The sequence below is a fragment of the Myotis yumanensis genome, unplaced genomic scaffold (genome assembly GCF_028538775.1).
Source record: "Myotis yumanensis isolate MYYU_CA2020_CCGP unplaced genomic scaffold, mMyoYum1.0.hap1 SCAF_8, whole genome shotgun sequence".
In the NCBI taxonomy this organism is placed as follows: domain Eukaryota; kingdom Metazoa; phylum Chordata; class Mammalia; order Chiroptera; family Vespertilionidae; genus Myotis; species Myotis yumanensis.
This window is the reverse complement of record NW_027223759.1, coordinates 47,551,312-47,573,491: the sequence shown is the minus strand read 5'-3', so window position 1 is coordinate 47,573,491 and position 22,180 is coordinate 47,551,312. Positions and strand designations below refer to the sequence as shown.

At 42.9% G+C, this 22,180-nt stretch overlaps 1 protein-coding gene across 3 annotated transcripts in view; it reads left to right on the top strand.

The window, feature by feature from the left end:
* The first annotated feature begins 1,446 nt into the window (after positions 1-1,446).
* Positions 1,447-22,180, top strand: part of NOSTRIN (nitric oxide synthase trafficking) — a 52,579-nt gene continuing 31,845 nt past the window's right edge. For all 3 annotated transcript variants that reach the window (XM_070422804.1, XM_070422805.1, XM_070422803.1), the window contains exons 1-3: positions 1,447-1,543; positions 10,282-10,367; positions 19,975-20,058. In XM_070422804.1, coding sequence (XP_070278905.1) covers positions 1,517-1,543; positions 10,282-10,367; positions 19,975-20,058 — 197 coding nt within the window. In that variant the 5' untranslated portion in view covers positions 1,447-1,516. The remainder of the gene's footprint in view (positions 1,544-10,281; positions 10,368-19,974; positions 20,059-22,180) is intronic.

Genomic DNA, 22,180 nt, shown 5'->3' with positions numbered 1-22,180 from the left:
GCTAAGGGGAGAACATTATTAAGTGTGTGCATGGTGGTCCCTAATTAAGGGTGCTTCCTCTCTGTAGTAGGCAGTTAAACAGGCATGGTATGAGCAGAGCAAGGACAGTGGGCCAGGTACAAAGGTTACCAGGGCAACGGACAATTGCAAGGCAACCTTTTCTCCCCTAGCATATTGTTGGTCATGCAGTTTGGACCCCCTGACCTTTCATATCACTGGTCATGTGATTCGGACTCTCCCCTGACCTTTCCTCCCTAGCATGTCACGAGTCATGTGGTAGATCCCCTAGAGGAGGAACAAGGGGGCCAGAGACCAGTCTTGGCTCTGAATTCTTTCTTAGCCAGGACTCAAGTACCAAGGTTGCTGTACTGAGGTCCATTGCTGGTGATATTCTGGTGCTGTACCGCCACTAACATCTCCACTCTGGTTGCAGGGACTTAGAATGGAGCCTGCACACCCAAAGCAGATGAATGGAGTGGGCCCACCTGGACAGCTCTGAAGTGCTCCACTGGGCTCTGCTGATGGTGCTCCTTTGGATGGGGGATCCCCCAATTACAGCAAGGCTGCCCATACCCAGCAAATGATTATCACAAGACAACAGGCCATTAGATGGAAATCTAAGAATCCATAACTGGGACCACCGGTGCAGAGAAAGCAATAAAAATATAAGTTGCTGATGTATGATTTCTAGTTCTGTTTATCCTTTTGAATGATTAAAAACATATGAGGGTAAGCATAAGAATTTTTTCTTAATTTGATAGTTTAGCCTCTTGGCCCTGTTGGGCTAGGAGTGAGAGCTGAGTTGAGTTAAACCCTCAGGGGTGGTTAATGTATGTCCTGCTCCCTGATAGCCTTTTCCAAACATTTTCCACTGTAGTAGTCACAGTTATATAGGTCTGGTCCTAATTGTTTGGTACCCTAAGCTGGGGTGATTAGAGCAAGGGATCTATTGACTTGGTTTGTGAGCTTCAGATAAGGAAGGGAGGAAGAGGGTCTGGGCCCTGGATTGGTTGCTTTGCATATCAAAGATGTGCTCAAGGGCAAGTTGCTTCCTCTCTCTAGGTATTGGCTGACTCAAGGAGGAGCAGGCTCTCCCAGGTTCAAAAGGCCTTAACATGTTCAAGCATCAGACAACGCAGAAAATAAAAAACGTGATTAATATAGAAAGCTGTCTAACATGCATCAGCCCAGGGAGCGGCCGGATTATGGGGACACTGTATAGCTTCAGGGCTTTCTCTGAAGGACTCAGTATTCTGCTCTCCAAGTATTTACAGAAATGTTTCCCACTATCTCACGCCAGCCCTCTTGACCCTGAGCAGTTCTTTGCTATTTCAGTAAATAAATGGAGGAAAGTCCAGGGTGGGACTTCCTCCTCCGGGCGTTTGACAGGACTCTGGGCCCTCTGAATGCAGGAAGTCTAGGACACACCCAACCTTCAGAGGGCAGTGTGTCCTGAGTGTGGAAAGCTGAAGGCTTGAGCATAGTTTAAAAGGACAGAAGCCAAACACATTTCAGCATGAGGGACCCGCTCACAAACTGTTCGGTGAGTAGCTTGGTGTTCGTTTGTGTCTTTGTGTGTAAGAAGGCGGCTGAGGGGTGGATTTATACACGAATGTATTTTAACTTTAAAAGTTTGAGATGCTCAGGAACGAAACATGTTTAGATACTGGCGGTGAGTCAAAAAATCTGTGGTTTTTGTTTGGTTCATTTTAATTGCCCTTTCTAACAAATGGGCAGGTCATTGTCATTTTCTATTCTCATATTCTTAGGAAAACTCTGAGGGGGCATAGCATCATATTTGCACGCAGATGGTGGCTGTGTAGAAAACATTCTGAAGACATACACAAGTGCCTACATTATTCGTTGAGTGGATACACAAACACGCAGAATGTCTGCAGCCAATTTTGGCTTCTGCGAAGGAATTTAGAGTGGAAGGTTTTTGTGTATTTTCCCATATCACTGAGATAGTCAAGAATTGCCAAGTCCCACAGGCGGGAGGACAGACTCCCCATTTTGTCCAGCCCGTGGTGGTTCTCAGACAAGTTAATCAATATGTTTCTTTCCGTCCTGGGAGGGCTACCAAAACTAGAAGATGGGTCAAAAGTTTAAAGATTTATGAGGGCATTCGCAGCAATAGCAGAGATGTAATTTAGTAAATGAGGAGCAGCTAAAGAGGAGGAGGATACATTTACTTTGGAAATAAAGTAACCAAGGAATGTCAGGGTGTTTCCAAACAAATGGTGCCAAGAAGCAAAAATTGGTAACAACAGAAACAAGGGATCTTTCAAGTATTTTATCTTAAAAAAAAAAAGACTTGTGGAAAAGCAGAAATGGGGACTGAAATAGAGTCATAGAAAGAGTCCAGTGGATGCTGAAAGCACAGGCTTAGACCTGATAGGCCTGTAACTGCTACTCCACAAAATGAGCTCACGAATCAGATGAGCTAAATGAGGTGAAGTCATAAAGGGTAGTAATATTAATAATGACAACGTAGCCGCAGCCTCTGTCTGCTTTTACTTTTTAAATACAAGAGTAATGTCTAATTAAAAAAAAAAAATTCAGCAATATAGCTGCATATAAGTTTGAAGAAAGGAAATCTCCCCCTTTAATCTCCTCCCATCTTTTGCACAGGTCACTTTTTACAAGTCTTTTATGGTTTATTTATTTGCTGTTTGTTTATTTTTTGTTCCACGAATTTGCTTCCTTCTAAAATGCTAACTCCTTTCCCACCATTGACACTGTGATCATGTTTTTGCAAAGGGGTGGTTGAGTGGGACAGCAACTGTATAAGTCAAGGCAAAACCTGTTACCAAAGACAGAAGTGAAGACCTAGGGAAGAGTGAGACAGAGGGAAACTTAGGCCCGCTGAGTTAAAAAAGAATGGAGAGCCTAACATCCTTTCCTAAGGCTGCCGTTAGCTCAGGAACTGGGAGGAATATCTTCTTTTGAGCAGCCCCAAGACAGCCCGTCACCACATCTGGTGTCAGTTTAATGTTTCCTCCCTGACATGCTGAAGAGTTCTTCCCCTTATGCCAATCCTTGTCCACAACCTTGAAGATTATCTCTAAGGGCCCAGTGCCACCAAAAGCAACCTGGGAGTCCGAGGAAGTGGATATCCCGTCAGCCAGGGTTTCTAAATCCTCTTAGATCATGGAATCTTTATTTATTTGATTCATCTTCATCAAGTGTTCAACTTGATTTCCTGGTGCAGTCCTAGCTTGTGCTTGGGGAACAATATTGTGTCAAGATGAGGCTGCAGTTTGAGAACAAAATGAAACATAGGAATGAGTTTTATTAATATTAATGTGTTCTATTACATAAAGCAAACAGATCCTTTATGAAACACTTGGGTAGTTTTTATAAAAGAACCCAAAGGTTTACTAGTAACTACCTGCAAAATGTCTCATTCCATGAGTGCCTAGGGTGGCACAGAACACAATTCATTCATAAAGCCTTAGCTTAGCTACAGTTCTTAACCCTGCCTACCCCGGTGGATCCATGTATGGAAACTGTGGGTCCATGAGCTTCAATGAGAAAAACATGATCTTTTTATTTGCACTAGTTTATAACTGAAATTAAGAATTTCCTTTAATTTTTAATATAAGCATTAACCCAGTACTACTGAAGTGTCTGTGACTTTGTGACCAAGAAAAATCACATGTATTTTATATACTATTAAAGTTCTTAGCAGATATCTAGAAATATTGGTCACACTCAATGTGGTTTAGAAGTTTGGTTAATTCTTAATTATAAAGCACACATAATTTTAAAATGTTTTCAAATGTGTGTGTATATATATATATGTATACACACACACACACACACACACACACACATATACAGTATATATAATTAGTTTTCTTTATAATCCTATTATTTTACTAGAGGCCTGGTGCACAAAATTCGTGCACGGCGGGGAGGTGGTTCCCCAGCCTGACCTGTGCCCTCTCACAGTGTGGGAGCCCTGCAATCTATCTCCCCAAAGAGGTAGGCCCCGCCCACCCATCTGGAGCTCCTCGATGGATTGCCCCAAAGAGGTAGGCCGGAGCTGGGTGTCCTGCCCCTGGCATCACCACTTGGAGCCGCCTGGACCCACTTCCTCCCTGCGTGGAGCCACAGAATGGCCCCCTCCCTTCCTTCCCCCACCCCCCCCCCCCCCGCCCTTTCCCCACCCCGGCTTCTCTGTGCAGAGCTGCGGGACCAGCCTCCATGCTGCGCACACAGCGTCAAGTCCCTGCCTACCTGCGTGCGCCCCTGCGTACACAGCCTCCTGGTGATGGATTGTTACAGCGTGAGGGCATCACGCCGTGAGGGCGTGATGACTACATAGGCTTTTATTAGTATAGATTTTATACATTTGAAAATATTATTCAGAGTAAAATGGGCTTTACCAAAGGGGCTCATGATACAAAACATTGTTTTAATCTCTTATTTTAGGTCATGCCCCACATGAGCCGGTAGATGAGAGTGGGGTGGGGAGGGAGGTGGGGTAGGAGAGGGAGAGCTAGAGCCACGGTCAAGGGATTTTCCTATATTTTCTGATCACACACACACACACACACACACACACACTGGGCAAGATGGTCTCTGGGGTCTGCTTTTCACAGCTTTTGTCTTCAACTCTGAGTAGATGGTTGTTTGTAAATAAGTGGTTATGCTAAAATAATGGAAATATTTTTTAGCAACTCCTTTATTAATGCCGCCTTTATCAAAGCTTATCGAGGAGTGTCCAGTACAGATTCTCTCTCCATTGCTACTACAAGCAGAACATTCTGCTCTTATTCATTCACTAAATTAAAAACGTGACTTATTGAAGAGCTTCCAGACTTGTGCATGCCTGGGAACACTGAGATTGGGAAATGGGTTACAGGTGTATCAGCCCTTGAATTGGCAGAGTGTGGCTGGGTTTGGGGTCTTAGCGGGTGGAGGCAGAGCTCATGGACCAGTTGTCTCTACCTGGAACAGCTTTGTCCCTTTAGTACACTGTCTGGTACAAATATCATTTTCTAGATGTGCCATGATGTGAAAAATTTAGGAAGTACTAGTCTATTAAATAACAGGAAATCATATTTCAAAATCTAAAACTATCAGCTTCAGAGTCGATTGAAGCCATAAGATGCACTTTTATTTGAGCAGCCTTTGCCTTTAAAAAGTTGAGTTTGAGTATCTTTGGGAAAGACAGGAATCTCCTCTTTGCCACAAGCTCCCCCTCTCCTCCAAAGGCCATGGAGTGTTAAATCACTGATTTACAAACTTTCAGGACTGTCTGGCCTCCTAGAACTAGACATCTGGAGATGGTATTTTACAAATGTGTCTTGGAGAGTCTTGATGACTTGATACATTTGGGACATGCAGCAGCCCCTGAAGCCCAGCACATAGAAATATTCTCAACTGGTCCTGTTCACAACTTTGGTTAGGAGCATGGTTTCCTCACGCATGGTGTCTGAGGCCCCCTATTCTCACCCCAGGACCGTGGAAAACATACACTCCTCAGGTGATAGAGACAGCTCATCTCAGAGTCCCTTCCTTCCTTCCTCTTTAGTTCTCCTGATGGGAGGGTTTAGTCCTTGCTTCCACTCTGAATGCTCCTAAATGATCCACTCCATCTCTTTGCTTTGATTTCTCCCAGCCCCAGCCCCAGCCCCAGCCTTAGCCTTAGCAAGTGTTGGAGAGCAGAAAGCCTCTCTGCAAGCTTGCATCCCTACCCATCTCCCCTGCATGTCCCCCCTGGTATTTTTGGATCTTTGTTTCTGCATTGCTGGAGACAGAGCAAATAGGACATCACATAAAAAATACACAGCTTAATACTGCGCAATATTTCTAAATAAATCAGATGAGAAAGTTACAGGACCTATAAAAATCATAAAATTTTATTGGACATAAAATAAGATGTGAACAAATGAAAAGACTTTACTATAACCTTGGATGTTTAAGTCTAAATGCCATCAAAAAGTCAATTTCCCCCAAATGATCCTATCTAATAATAGACAAACATGGTAATTAACTGTACCTCCGACACACTTCCCATTGGCTAATCAGGGCAATGTGCAAATTAACTGCCAACCAAGATGGCGGCCAGCAGCCAGGCTGCTGAAGTGAACAGGAGGCTTGCTTGTTCCAGTGAAGGAGGAAGCCAAGGTCCCCCGTCTGTGGCTGCCGGCCTCTGAGCTTGCACTCTAAGCAACTATGTTGCCATTATAGAAGGTAAACAAACCCCATGCTTTCAGCCAGCCGGCCGAGCTGGAGTTGCAACAGTGTTTCAATTATAGAAGCCAAACAAACGCAGATTCCTGCTTTCAGCAGCCGAGGTCTCAGAGCTGGAGCCAAGCCTCAGAGCTAATGCCGGCTCTCAGTTCCAGTGACAGCCGTAGAAGGTAAATAAATCCCAGAATAAAAAAAAAGAAAGAAAAAAAAGGAGAGGTTGAGAGCTTCAGACACCCGCCAGCCTGAAAACGGCCCTCAGCCCCTTACCCAGACTGGCCAGGCACCCCAGTGGGGACCCCCACCCTGAAGGGGGTGTGATCAGCTGGAAACTGATGGAGTGGAGCCGCAACCTCCCCATCGGCCCTGCTCTGAGTGTGACAAGGGGGAGTGCCCCAACCCCCTGATCCGCCCTGCTCTGTGGGTGACAGGGGGCGGTGACCCAACTCCCCTATCGGCCCTACTCTGTGCATGACAGGGGGGAGCTCCCCAACCCCCTGATCGGCCCTGCTCTGTGTGTGACAGGGTACGGAGCCCCAACCCACCTGGTGGGCCCTGCTCTGTGCTTGACAGGGGGTGGTGTCGCAACCTCCCCATCGACCCTGCCTTGAGTGTGACAGGGGGCGGCGCCCCAACCCCCCAATCGGCCCTACCCTGAGTGTGACTGGGGGTGGCATCGCAACCTCCCGATCCGCCCTGATCTGTGCATAACAGGGGGCAGCACCCCAACTCCCCAATCGGCCCTGCTCTGAGCCCGACCAGGGGCTGCACCTAGGGATTGGGCCTGCCCTCTGCCACCCTGGAGCGGACCTAAGCCAGCAGGTGGTTATCTCCCGAGGGGTCCCAGACTGTGAGAGGGCACAAGTGGGGCTGAGGGACACACACCCCCCCTGCCGTGCACAAATTTTTGTGCATCGGGCCTCTAATATATATATATATATATATATATATATATATATATATATATATATATATACTATTGCAATTGCAATTAGGATCCCAACAGGGATTTTTTTTAATTTTAATTATAATTAGATATGTTCATGTTAAGACACAGAAATCAAACTGAAATGCATGCTTTACCTTTGGGCAGGATGCAAAGGTGGTTTCTTTCCTGGGCCTTTGTTCAGGTGGATTAGAAGAATGAAGTCATGGACAAAAGGTGGTATAGGAAAAGTTGGAAATTTATTGGGAAACAAACACGGACTCCCACATGGGGAGGGGTTTCCAAAGGGGTAGCTCACTAAGTCCCTCTCTCCTAAGGTTTATAAAGGCTGCAATACCTTATGTCCTGATATCCCCTCTGATTGGTTACTATAGCAGCTTCAGAGCTCAAACCCCATGTGGGGTCCCCCTCTATTTCTCCCTAGAATTCTCTGGTAGAATTCTCTATTCCCTGTGAAAATCTGTTTTTCTTCTTCTCCCTATTCTTTTTCTACTCCCTGTGGCTTTCCCCTTATCTTCTGTGAATGGGTGTCTTCCTCTCCCTTTAGACTGTGGTGTCTTCTTTAGTTCTTTGAGAATGAATGCCTTTGGCAGCTCCCAGCCCCCAGCTTTGCAGCCCTCCCCCATGGGTCCCCTTTATTTCTAGAACTCCCTAGACCTGCCTATTTTACCCCTAAAAACTCCTTTCAGTATGAAAGAATAAATGCCCAAGTTTAGCCAAATAAATTGTGAAAAGGAAAAAAATAGTTGTCTAAAGAGAGAGCAGAAGCAAACTGCTAATATCTCTATAACTTAGGTAGTGAGTACAAAATGTGTATCATTATTATTGTCTGTATCCTTACTTTATGAACATAAAAATGCATCATAACTTAAAATCAAAAGTTAAAAGACTGCATATGAGTTAGAAATATGTTCAACTGCGTATTTAAAAAACTTAAAATGAGTAGCTTGAAAAAAACCCCCTAAGATTGTTCTCTCCCACATAAAAAAAAGTTCCAAAGGAGAGAGTTCAGGGCTCGTGTGGTGGCTTCCAGGGCCATCAGGGACCCAGGCTCTTTTTCTCTTTCTGCTGTATGATCTTAGCACCTGGCATCAATCCTCAAGACCACCTTATGGCATCAGCCATCATTTCTAAGTCCAGTTGTCAGCAAAGAAAGGTCGGAACCTTCACTGAAACCCCATGCAAAACTTTTGCCCCTGCCTCAAGAAGTGTTCAGGCACATGGCTACCCCTAAGGGTGATAGAGATTGAGAAATGACCTTATTCCAGGGGTAGGTGCCCTGTTAAACATCTATCTATTTTCTTCTCATGAGACCTAGGTATGTTTCCTGGTGTTATGGGAAGAAAATGAAAGGCTTAGGGGAATTTAGTGAAAATGGTTAGTTAACAGAGGAGTAGACAAACAAACAAAAAAAACCTGAAAAATTTAAAAATGCTCAATAAAATTTTCCCATTGTACATGTAAGGGAAGGAAGGAAGCCTTTTGGTAGCATATCATTCTTCGATGACAGATTATTTTTAGGAAAATAACAATGAGGAAGCTTGGTTGCCAAATGTGATTTTACTCTGTTGACTCTCAGAGGAGAATCATTTGTGTGTGAGAAAGCCTACACCTGGACCTCAGCACAGGTATGTTTTGCTTACTCTGCAGAGTTTTAAAATCTGTGAAGTGTTTGCTACCATTTAAAAAAATCACATTTCAGATTCCAATCCTTATTTCAGCTTTTTTGGACCCACTGGATGATCTGGCCATCCTGGGCCGGAGCAATGTGGCAGCTGCCTCTGCAAGTTCACGGTCCCCACCCTGCTCCTCACTCACCCAGGTGCCTGACCAGTGTCTGCAGGCACAAGATTGTGCAAACCTTGCTTTAGGAGTTAGCGATCAAGGGCTGTGTTCTCTGACCACTGTTCTTGTGTCCAAGATAGTTGGTTTGCTACTACTGCGTGTCCACGTCCTGCCATGGCTTTCTGTGTTAAATTTTAGGTCTCTTCCTCCTCTGTGGCCCTATGTCCTCTGTTTACCTCTCTGTTTGCACCATATACCAGGTGCTACTGTGCTAACAGAAAGGTTGCCCCACCCTGTGTATTCGTACATGTGAACATGCATGATGTATATATATAGTAGGTGCTCAGTAAATGTGAGTTTGCTTCCCTTTTCCCTTCTCAACACAGTGCCCAGCTGCATGCTGGAGACCTTGAGTGCCGGAAGAGGCTGGGCTCTCTGTATGAGCCGTGTCACAGCACGATGCTCGATCTACACAAAATTTGCATACTCTTGTGTAAAATCTCATTTTGAAAAATGCAATTCACTAAAAATGCATCTCCCAGATGGAAACTGTGAGAAAGTGTGTTTGAAAACTGTTCCGTTCCTAATTCACCTACTCTGTGTGAGGAAAGCAGCAGAATCGGCTGACATTTACCCTCTCCATGTGTGCACTTAAAATCTATTGTCCTCAAGGTCAACCTTTACAGATACAATTTTCAGAATGACATTGTGGAGTCCTAAACCCAGTGACAAAAACTTTCAATTAGAATTCTTGAGTCTGAAGGCTAAATTGAGATATAAATAATTGTATAAAGGTTTGGTTCAATTGAAATGTTCAACTCGTTATTATAACATTCTTATTACTACAGTTGAATGAGATGTAGAGGGGATTAGGAAACATTTTTATTAACAAGGTATTCATTTGCATTTTTATATCTCAGCCAAGAAACACTCACTTTCATGGCTCAGGGTTTGTCAGGAGATCTAGAAATATTATTTTGGAATTTGTGAGACACAAAATGATTGACTACTCAACATGTTTCAGAATGTACCTTTAACCTTCCTGGGAACAACAGGGCAGCAGGAAGCCAGACTCCAAGGGCACCCCACTGCTGAACTGTTTGCCTTTGGTCTAGGGGAGAAGCAGATAGACAAGCAGATAGCTTTATTTTTTGAAAAGTTCTCCAGGATCTTTCATATCCAGGCAGAAGACACTTAGCCTTTATTTTAAGAACTCATCCAAAAGGTGTGCACCCCACAGCTGCACGGTCACCTTCGATGACAGTCATTGTCACAGCAGCACTCAGAGTTTAAAGGAGTTCTGTCTTTGGAAGTGTCCATAACCTTTCTGTGCATCTTTTCTTTTTCAGTATAATCAAGTGTACAAGAGCCTCAAGGAGTTTTCTCAAAATGGAGAGAATTTCTGCAAGCAGGTCACATCCATTCTTCAGCAAAGGTACGAAATGTGCATTTGCAATAAGCAGCTCTTCCTCTTTAGTGGCTGGGAGTGATGGAACTGGAGGAGTGATTACAAGCTGTCCCACTTCCCGGAACACAGTGTTATGTTTTGGTACTTGAGAGATTGGCTTCAAAAGTGATTCTTCTCTGTTGCACATTTATCACTTGGGTACCATAAAAAAATCAGGAAACAGCAGGAGGTGCTTCTGCTTGGGAAGATCCAGTCAAGTCTCTTCTGATGCCTAAGACTGAGTTTATCACCACCTGCTGGGGCCCACCATTTTTCCTGATGTATACACCATTGTTGTTTTCACACCAGTGGCAATTATTAATTGACATATGTCTCCCCTATGAGGAGGTTGGGGGAGTGGGGGGCTATGTCCTACACCTTTGTATGCTGAGCTCTTACAGCCTGGCCTTTTGACTTTTTCAGTAAATGTCTGATGAATGATTAGAAAAATCTTTCTAATCATCCATCCAAATGGATGAAAGAAAAGTCACCATTTTCAGTCTCCTCTTTTTGTTGCTGTTGTTGTTTTGTTAATCCTCACCTGAGGATATTTTTTCCATTGATTTTTAGAGAGAGTGAAAGGGAGGGAGGGAGAGAGAAACATCAATGTGAGAGAGACACATTGATTGGTTGCCTCCCACACACACCCTGACCGGGGCTGGGGATCAAACCTGCAACCTAGGTACTACAACCCAGGTATGTGCCCTTGACCAGGAATCAAACCTGAGACTCTTCAGTGCTTGGACCAATGCTCTCCCACTGAGCCACACTGGCCAGGGCAGTATCATCTTCTTTTAATACTAGATGTGATCATGTTTAAAGCTGTTCACTGTGCTGAAATAAGCACAATTAACTTAGTCAAGAAGTTACAAACATTTCTGCTTAAAATTAGAGATCCCAAGGACTGAATTGGGCCATAGAGACATAGACCATTTTCCTACATCTAGAGCAGTGATGGCGAACCTATGACACGCGTGTCAGAGGTGACACACGAACTCATTTTTTTGGTTGATTTTTCTTTGTTAAATGGCATTTAAATATATAAAATAAATATCAAAAATATAAGTCTTTGTTTTACTATGGTTGCAAATATCAAAAAATTTCTATATGTGACACGGCACCAGAGTTAAGTTAGGGTTTTTCAAAATGCTGACACTCCGAGCTCAAAAGGTTTGCCATCACTGCTCTAGATAGTTCTGTAATAAACAACTCCAAAGAGATCTTCAGGCTAGATTGTTTATTCTTTATAAGGTAACCCATTTCGGATTTAAATGATTGCATGTGTGTCATGAGAACAAAGACACAAGGGCCCAATTGCATCCTTCACTGATGGGTCAAGAACAAAGAAGAACATTAGCCTTATTGGGACCAAGGGAAGATACTGGAGAGGTCAAAAGGCTATTATAAAGATAATAACCAGGTTTATCGAACAAAGTTGAAAAGAAAAAATCTATAATAATAAAAGCGTAACATGCGAATTAGACCAGACAGCCAAACATTCTTCTGGATGTCATTATGGACGTCCTTCCAGACGAAGCCACAGGGGCGGGGGCAGAGGCGGAGGTGGTTAGGGGTGGTCAGGCAGGCAAGTGAGCAGTTAGGGGTGATCAGGCAGGCAGGCAGAGTGGTTAAGGGAGATCAGGTAGGCAGGTGAGCGGTTAGGAGCCAGTGATCCCGGATTGCAAGAGGGATGTCCAACTGCTGGACATCCCCCGAGATGCCCCAGATTTCGAGAGGATGCAGGCCAAACTGATGGACCCCCTTCCCTCTCTGCCCCCCACCCTCTGCACGAATTTTGTGCACCGGACCTCTAGTTTTAATATAAGAAGTTACTTCTGTCTTAATATCTAAGTTGCTTTGATTCTGTGAGAGGAATAGAAGGACCAATCTGGGAGAGAATTTCTTAAAAGTATTGCTATCAGTCTCAGAGGAAATTATTTAAAATAAGACCAGTTAACTACTACAAATTCAACCCCTTGCCTGGGTTAGAAAGCATCTCCCTCCGCAGATCAGGAAAAATCTGTACACATTATTAGCCATGCACATGATCTGGGTTGCAGTCATCTGAACCCGGTTGGTGTCCTCATCTTTAAAATTAGTGTCTGGAGGAGAGCTATGAAGACAGAAGGCAGGTGATAAATTATGCCTGGCAAACAGACTCAGCAATAAACTGAATAAATTTGGGGAATCACTGTTCCAAAACTGCCTTGTCCAGGTTGTTCTGCATCTCTACCTGCCACAGATGTATCTGCTGTACATGGAGTCAGAATGTTCTTTCTTACTTGACTCTTTTGAAATTGTTGAGGGTTATGACATAGAAAATCATAAAGGCACATCCAGCAGCCAGCTGAATGAAAGGTACCTGCTACATGAAATACATCCAATAAATATTTGTAGCTTCAATGAATAAATAAATGAAAGATGGTTACGAGTTTATTTAATTATATTACAACCACATTATTAGAACAAGGTCTTTACTGTCGTTGGAATGTGGCCCTGTGGAGCAGCTCTGTGTTGGCCAGGGGCTACAAAAGACAGCATCACAATCAAGCTGCAAGTTCAGAGACTTTCATTTCCAAGCTCAGCTGCTTTCTTGCATTTGTTCTAATTGGTGCTGCTAGAAAAGTGCAGTTGTTATTGAAACACCATTTTTCCTGGAAAATCTGCAATTCATGGTCATGCTTAGCTTCTTTTATCCAATTAGTTGCTTCAGTGTCCTTTTTTATAGTAGCAGCTCAGATTTATCCAGAGACACACAGCAGCTCCTATGATGCCTCACACCAAAGTCATTAGGTTTCACTTTAACACGATCACAGATCAGATTTTAAAAGACAAAGACACATTCCCAGAAACTATTTATGAGTATTTGGTTCCCTGCACCTCCATAGCTAATGTTCAAACAGGTTTTGATGGGAAAATCAATTGTTCCTCTGCAAGCAAGCTTAGGATCAGGTTTTCAAATGGCAAGTAACACTGGTCTGGACATTAAACAAGAAAGAAAAGAACAAAGAAGAAAGTGTAATTGGCCATTGTTTCATCCATGAGTCATTGCAGATGTTGTCAACAAAGGAATAAATGATTTAAATAAATTCTTTGGTAAATCTTCCCTTTTTCTATCTACTCATAGCCTGGGTGATCTTAACTCCCACAACTTCAGCTCCTTTTTTGCAAATTGATGACTCTCTCATGTATATTACTAGACAGTATGTCTTATCTGTACTTCAAACCATATATCCAACAGTCTATTGGACATTTCCATTGGGTGTCCCATGGAGCCACAAAGGAAGCCTTTCCAAAACAGAGTCTATTAGCTTTTCCCCAAAGCTGGTACTCGTGGATTTTTTTTTACCATGGTAACTGGGACCACTGCCACCCAATCAAGCCCACGATCCTTGGAGCCACCCATGATTCCTTCTTCTATCTCAGCTTATGATTGAGTCATCATATTGCTCTCTAGTACCTTATAGCTTTCTTTTCATTTCATTGCCTCTGCCATTGTTCTGGCAAGAAGCTCTAAACCCTTTCTTCTGTCTAGGGGCACTGCCTTGCAGCTGTGCAGTTTGTACACTGCACAAAGGCACCTGGCTGAGGGGACGAGCGAAGGCAGGAATTGAAATCACTCTCAACCCTCGAGTCTTGCACCCTGGCTCAGAGCTGTGTTTCTTTACAGGATCTTCTTTTTCTAATCCAAACAAAGTTGCCTCAACTAGGGAGCCAGCTTAGGGTCTATCTCTGTCTCTAATTTATCTTCCACTCTGTGGCCATGATCCCATTTAAGACCCTTCAAAGACTCCCATCACCTTCAGTATGAAATTCAGCCCTGGTTGTACACCAGTCTGTTGGGAGCCCTCAGGGGACAAGTCAGGGAGTGAGATAGTTAAATTGGCAGGGCTCAGCTCCCTCCTCCTGCTCCCACTTCTACAATATGGTGGTTTCTGTATGAGATTTTGTTTTTTAGCTAAAAAGCTTTGCAAACTACCCTTTTTGTCCATTTTACCTGACTTTCCCACAACAGCACTTCCCTCAAATCCTTTTATAAACTCACTCAGTTCAGGAATTAGCAGACCAGGTGGTTCTGAAGATCTAGAACTGCCACAGCTGCCCATTCCCTGATCTACAAGTGGGCAGGGACTCAGTGAGACTCTCAGACTGGACCCTCCAGAAGGCTGTCCTCTTGGTCCCACTCACCTTTTTTTATTCTGTCCTCAGGAACCAGAATGGAGGCAATCGGTAATGATGAAGTGGGTGTGTGGGCTAGCCAGAGAACCCTGCTGCTCAAATAACAGAGCTTCCATGTAAAAATGTCTTTCAAATTGCTAGTAACTAGCTTTGAAATATTGCCTGTTTGTAAGATGAGCTTGTGATTGTCTTTCAAAAGACAAACTGATAAAGCTTGGGTGGAAAATGTCAGCATACCAGGCCCCCAATGAGAAGCTGCTGCGAGTAGAAATTAGGAGGCCAGCAAGGGGGATGACATTTCAAACCAAGATTTTCAGATTACTAAAATTCCTTCTTAATTCATGATGAAGGGAGAGCTCTGTCACCTGCTATTTTCAAGCTTAAGAGAGCCTTAGTTCTATTTTATTTATTTATTTTTTAAATTTTATTTTTTAATTACAATTGATATTCAATATCATTTTTATAATAGGTTCAGGTGAACAGCATAGTGGTTAGACAATCATATACTTTCAAAGTGATTCCCCCCTAAATTTCAAGTACCTACCTGGCACCGTACATAGTTATTACAGTATTATTGACTATATTCCCAAGGCTATACTTTATATCACATGACTATTTTGTAACTACCAATCTGTAGTTTTTAATCTCTTCACCTTTTCCACCCAGCCCCCAACCTCCTCCCCTCTGGCAGCCATCAGTTTTTTTTCTGTATGTATGAATCTGTTTCTGTTTATTTTGTTCTTTAGATTCCACATTTAAGTGAAATGATACGGTATTTGTCTTTCTCTGTCTGACTTATTTCACTTAGCATAATACCTTCTAGGTTCATTCATGCTTTAACAAATGGTAAGATTTTATTCTTTATTATGGCCGAGTAATATTCCACTGTATATATGTTCCACATTCCACAACATTTTTACCCACTCATCTATTGATGGGCACTTGGGTTGCTTCCATATCCTGACTATTGTAAATAATGTTGCAATGAACATAGTGGTGCATATCTTTATTAATTAATTTCTTTTAGACACAGGGACCAGCTACAATTTGGGATTTTTTTTTTTACCATTTTTTTAAATCTTAATTTTATTAGAGCAAGACACTCTAACATTGATTACATGGTCACTTATACGGTTTAATTTTTGCTCTACCTAAAATATTGAATCTGATACCCTGTATTTTCCATCTCTCTTTTCTTTCAAAAGTATAATTTATTTTAAATTCTAAGACAAATGTTGGTCTTTGACTTATTGGTTGGTCTTTATTATTACTAATGAGAATTTATTAACCTGCCTCCACATGCCGAGAGGAAATCAGAACATAGATGGATTAAAAGCCAGTGCATGCCATTTCTCTGGTCCAGGACCTTTAAAATTCTCTGGAATATTCTGCAATTGAGTTGTCCATTAAAAGACATATACATCATCAATTTCACATGCACCAAGACAACTGCTTGGAGTAGGACTCTCAACTCCTATTAGGTAGCTTTAGGGCTAGGACATTAAGCACAAAGTTTTTGCAAGCATGTTTCTGATTATTTTAATGAGGGAATGAAAATTCTAGGACTCAATCTGAGATTAGCTCTGTCTCTCTTGACTCCCTTTGCATGTGGTGACTTTTAGGCTGGAAACCAGGATAAAGGACTGAGCAGTCGTGAGTGTGTGTGGTGGGGGCCCATGGAGGAGGAGGCTGGGCAGTGCCACCTCTGCCTTGGGAAAACAGCTCATTTCTGTTTAGCAGTAACTCTGAAAGGGCATATAGACATACTGTTTTATTAGACCATGAGTACAGACAAGCCACATGGCAGCGTTTGTTCAATTTACAAACATTCCAACTTATAAATGTGACAGCTCTTTCGATGCTTGCCAGTTGGAACAATAACTTCTTAGAACCATTTTCTTCAGGGAGAAATTTAGCCATTCGCCTCTGTTAAGATGAAGACCATTCAGGGCCAGAGGCCTGGGAACCTTTCATCCGTAGGCAAACTCGCCAGAAGGAGCCCAGTCACAGTGCCCCACTCCCCAGGCACCCGCACCCACCTTCCAGGCCCTGCTTCGTTTCATTTCCTTCTGACTGGCGGACTAATCTGCTGAGGATTGTGTGATGGTCATTAGGGTTTAAGATGCAAGAGGAGCTTATTACAGCTTGCTTTGCTTGGTCGATTGGAATGCTAATTCTAAAACCCTTTATTATATCCAAGGTGGGCAAAGGATGCAATAGTGATGTTCAGAGAAGCGGTGTCCAACTCAGTCCCGCCACAGAGGGCGATGCTGGTGACAGTTGATAGCACAGGTCCCTCCCTTTCCATTTTCCAGACCCTTAACACCTCCTCTTCCCCATTTGGGAGCACACCTCACATCAGCACCGATGCTGTTGGAAGAAGCCAGGGAAAGTCAGTATGTCTGCACCAAGGCTGCTAAGCCACCGGGAGCTATGGTTATTCAGAAACACTGCAATTCAAGGCAAAGTGAGAGGCGGATCAATCTTTAAAAGTCCTTACCTTTGACTCCCTCTCCAGCCCCTTCCTCAGAGTTTGAAAGGGCACTGGAGTATCTAAGTAGGCAGGTTCTCGAGCCAGATTGCCCGGCTTTGAATGCCAGCTCTGTCCCTTCTTCATGGGTGACCTCTGGCAAGTTACTGACTAAACTGCCTGTGCCTTGCTACTCCTCTCCATGCAATGGGTAGAGTAAAAGTGCCGACCCGATGGGAGTGATCACGGATTAAATGAGGAAACACACCTAAAACACTTCGAATGCTGCCTGGCATGTTGTAAGTACCCAATACATGCTAGATGTCACTACTCTATGTATAGGCAGAACACAGGCAACGCACTTGTCAGGAGAGCACTGTTTGGAATTTTTAAGCTACATACCAACATGTAAAAAACATATATGAATATGCCCTGATGCAGACGACACTTGTATATAAAGATAAACCCAAAGCAAGCAGTGCTGGGTGGTAATTGAATCTCTTCAGGCTGGTTTCCTACCAGGCTCAAGTGAAAGCCAGCCAAAGCGCCTGAACTCAGGAGTGAAGGTGGTCAGGCTCAAAACAGAAGAGCAGTAGCTTCAGAGTGAGCAGGGCCCTCTTCCTTTCTTGCCACCCAAGCCCAACATTTTCTCCCAGGAGGATCTGGTTAAGTTAGTGATTTAAAGGAAAGCAGCACTTCCTTCTGGGCATTGTTCTGTTTATTTCTGCTTAGCTTCTAGGACACGCTGTGCAGCCTGCAAGAACATTCTAAAAGTGAAACTGAATTCATAGGAAGAGGCTGTGCCTGACAGCATTAGCCTGTTAGAAGGCATTTCGAATTGTTCTGGATCTGATGGGTGGGCAAGCTGTGGGTTATATCTCCCACACCTCCCCCTCTGTGTATCTGGGATGTTCTAAATGTTTAGAGATCCTTTGGGGTACATAATACCAATATTAGAAAAGTTAATAGCCCTAGCCGGTTTGGCTCAGTGGATTGAGCATCAGCCTGCGGACTCAAGGGTTCCCGGGTTCGATTCCGGTCAAGGGCATGTACCTTGGTTGCGGGCACATACCCAGTGGGGAGTGTGCAGGAGGCAGCTGATCGATGTTTCTCTCTCATCGATGTTTCTAACTTTCTATCCCTCTCCCTTCCTCTCTGTAAAAAATCAATAAAATATTTTTAAAAAAAGATTTTAAAAAAAGTTAATATTTATTAGGAACTTGTTTAGTGCCCAGCTGTGAGATGAGCACTGCGAATGCTTCATCATATTTAATAGTTTATGTGCTGCTTCCAAGAAAGAAGACTGGGAAGGAATGTCCTAAAAGCCCTCTGATTAGCACTGGGCTAGGAAAGGGTTACTGTGTCCAGCTATTCCAGGTGCGAGAAAGCTGTGTACCCTGATATCAGAGCTGAGCACAGCTCAAGCTTGTAGGAATACATCTAAGTAGTTCTGCAATTTTGTGTTCATAAATGGTGAAGTGAGAGCAGACTTGTAGCAGAAACCAGTTAACAATTCTAACAAGACCGATGGAACCCTGGCCAGTGTGGTTCAGTTGGCTGAGTGTCATCCATGCACCGAAGGGTCGCCGGCTCAATTCCTGGTTAGGACACATACCTGGTTTGCAGGTTGATTGCCGGTCAGGGCAATTAGAATAAATAAAAAAAAAAAAGACCTGATGGAGAGTCCATTCATTCATTCATTCATTCATTTTTACACACATACCAAGCACCTATATGTGCCAAACATTGTTCTATTCCTAGATATATAGCAATACACAAAACAAATCTAGACCCTCATGAAGCTTACATTCTAGAGGTGTTCATAGAAGTTCACTGAAAAAGAAAAACATGTGACTTAGGATAGCGATACGTTCTAAGACATGAATAAAGCTGTAAGGGGCGACGATGCTCTTTGGATAGGGTAACCTCTGAAGTGGTGAGATTTGAGCAAGTCCTGTTGGTGTTGACATGAAGTAAAATTCTGTAATGATTATGTAACAGAAGGAATACCCAGCAGAGACTACAGCAAGTGCAAGGGCCCTGAGGGAGGGTGGCATCTGGCCACCAGCAGAGTCAGTAATAGAATCAGGGGCATAGAAAGGGAGTGGACTGACTATTCTTGGGGGGGAAAGGGGTGAGGGGGGTGCGGGTAGAGACTGGACAAAAATCGTGCACCTATGGATGAGGACAGTGGGTGGGGAGTGAGGGAGGAGGGTGGGGTGGGAACTGGGTGGAGGGGAGTTATGGGGGGAAAAAAGAGGAACAACTGTAATAATCTGAACAATAAAGATTTAATTAATAATAATAAAAAAAGGTACCACAGACTGGGTAGCTTAAATAACAGAAATTCTGAAGTCTGAGATCATGATGTCCAGGTTGATTTCATCTGAGGTCTGTCAGAGAGAATCTATTCAGTGCCTCTCTCCTGTCTTCGGGCGGTTTACTGACAATCTTCAGCATTCCTTGGCTTGAGGATACATCACCCTTCATCTTTTCACAATGTGTTTGTTTTCCCTGGGTGTGTGTTTCTGTCTCCATACCCCTTTCTATAAGGACACAGTCATATTGGGTTTGAACCTACCCTGATGATCTCGACTTAATTTGATGGTCTGCAAAGACCCTATTTCCAAATAAGGCCACATTCTTGGGCTCTAGGTTTTAGGATTTCAACATCTTCAAGGGTTGGGGAGAGATACAATTCAATCCATAACGCTAGTGTACAAGAAGATCAAATAAATAAACTCTCTTCCTTTGTAGGATCCTCTTGGATAGCCTTAAGGATTATGTCTAAGGCTAAGAGGAACTTCATAATAAACAAATCATCTCTTCTTTATGTGGGCATGGTATTGTCAGTCTGAGCACTCTCCTTTGTGTGTGTGTTGGGGGGTAAGGGGGTGGAGGCAGGGGTTGCTTGATTTTTGACACATTCTGTCCCTTTGCTAACAGGGCAAACTTGGAGTTTAACTATGCCAAAGGACTTCAGAAACAGGCAATTAAGCTGAATAAAGCATTACAGAACACAAAGAAAAAGTAAGTATATGAAAGAGGTAAAGTAAAATAATTCTTAAAAATAATGATCAGTGATGTTTGTTCAGTTCCAGTTTTCTGTTATAAATGTGGCAGGTACATGATGTCAAGCATGGCTTCCAGTTCTTGAACACTTACTGTGGGCTATACAGTGTGGTAAATGAGTTTATAATTACTCTCACTTAACCTTCAAAACCCTTGAGAAGTCTTATTATTGTCCCTACTACAGACTAAGTCTTGAGTCTTGAAGAGTTTAAGACACTTTCCCCAGACACACAGATAAGGAGTTCCAGAGCTGGATTCATCCCATGTTTTTATGAGTCTTAAGCCCACATGTGTAAAAGGTCTCACTGATGATGGCTAACTTAGAAAACAGTGCTGTTAATTTGGAATGTCTTGGAGTCAAAAAGTATGAATCCTTATTTATTTCCACTCTCTGACCTTCAACAAATAACCTGGTTTCTCTGTGCCTAAATTTCCTCCACTAGTAGAGGAAGTAATGCTATATTCTCCATCACTACATATGTATATGTAATGTGTGTGTGTATGTGGGAGGGTGTGCATATTAAATGAGAAAATGTATCATTAGAACATTATTACTGAAAAAATGTTGGTTCACATTTTCCTCAATACATTTCAGAATGAAATCAGTTCCTTCTTTGGGGGGAAAGAGAAATATATTTGTATTCTAAAAATGGTCCAGTAGTGATAATTTGCTACAAAGATTCTTGACTAATGCTTGCAGATGTCAGCCTAAACTGGCAATGCCAATGCAAAAGCTTCTTTTGATGGTGAATGAGAGGGAAAGAGAAAAAAAAAAGGAAGGCTTTAGGAGCTTATATTCTTATTCTTCCTTAGGCATCATCTGTAAGAGCAAATATTGGCTTTAAAATTGCTCTGACTTCTAGCTTGATTTTTAGGATAGTATTTTAGTAGATTTACCAAGGAGTCAGTATAGCACAGTGGTGGAGTAGAGCTAGACTTTATTTAGACTGCCTGGGTTTAAATTCTAGCTCTACCACTTACCAGGTAGGTGAATTAGGAAAATTTATCTTACCTCTCAGTGTCTATTTAAAGTGGAAATAAATAGCTGTGTGGATTAAATGAGATAATACAAGAAGTATGCTTGCTAGCTGAGACAGAGCCGAAGTTCCAGAAGTATTCATTATGATATTGATTTTAATTACCTCCTAAAGAATGAGAAGTGTAGGGGTATAGTGGGTGTGTCTTACTGTGTTGCAGCCCTAGCATCCAGCATGATACTCCCAGAGAGTTGGCATGTCCAGAACGTTTGGTTAATCAGGATTAGCACACTAATATTTAATAATAAACTTTAATTAAACTTTTATCTATACCCAAATCTATTAGGTGCTTGTATAAATGACTCAAATTATTTATATTTTAAAAATCCAATTAAGTGAACGTCAGAGAAATCAAGTGATCCATCCCTCCAAGTTTCCACTGAAAACAAAAGGGAGTGTGTGAGTTCAGACACAGACTCCACTGAGGCCAGCCCTCAGCTTCCTGCTCTGATGCCCAGCTCCTCTGAGGAGCAAATGTCAGGCTCTCTTCCCAAAAGTGTGCTTTGGTTCCTTTTTTTTTTTTTTAGTCTTCACCCAAGGATATGTTTTTGTTTGTTTTTTAAAATATATTTTTATTGATTTCAGAGAGGGAGGAAGAGGGAGAGAGGTAGAAACATTAATGAGAGAGAATCACTGATCGGCTGCCTCCTTCACGCCCCTTGCTGGGGATTGAGCCCACAACCTGGGCATGTGCCCTGACCAGGAATCAAACTGTGACCTCCTGGTTTATAGGTCGACGTTCAACCACCGAGCCACACCAGCCAAGCCAAGGATATGTTTTTTATTAATTAGGGAGACAGAGAGGGAGGTGGAGAGAGAGGGAAAGAAAGGAACATTGATACGAGAGAGAAACATGGATCTGTTGCCTCCCATATGCACCCTGACTGGGGATCAAACTTGCAACCTAGGTATGTGCCCTGACCAGGAATTGAACCTGTAACCTTTTCGTGTACAGAACAATGTTCCAACCTACTGAGCCACCTGGCCAGAGCTGGCTTCCTTTTTTAAAAAATCAACTCAATTGAGGTTTAATTTACCTGCAA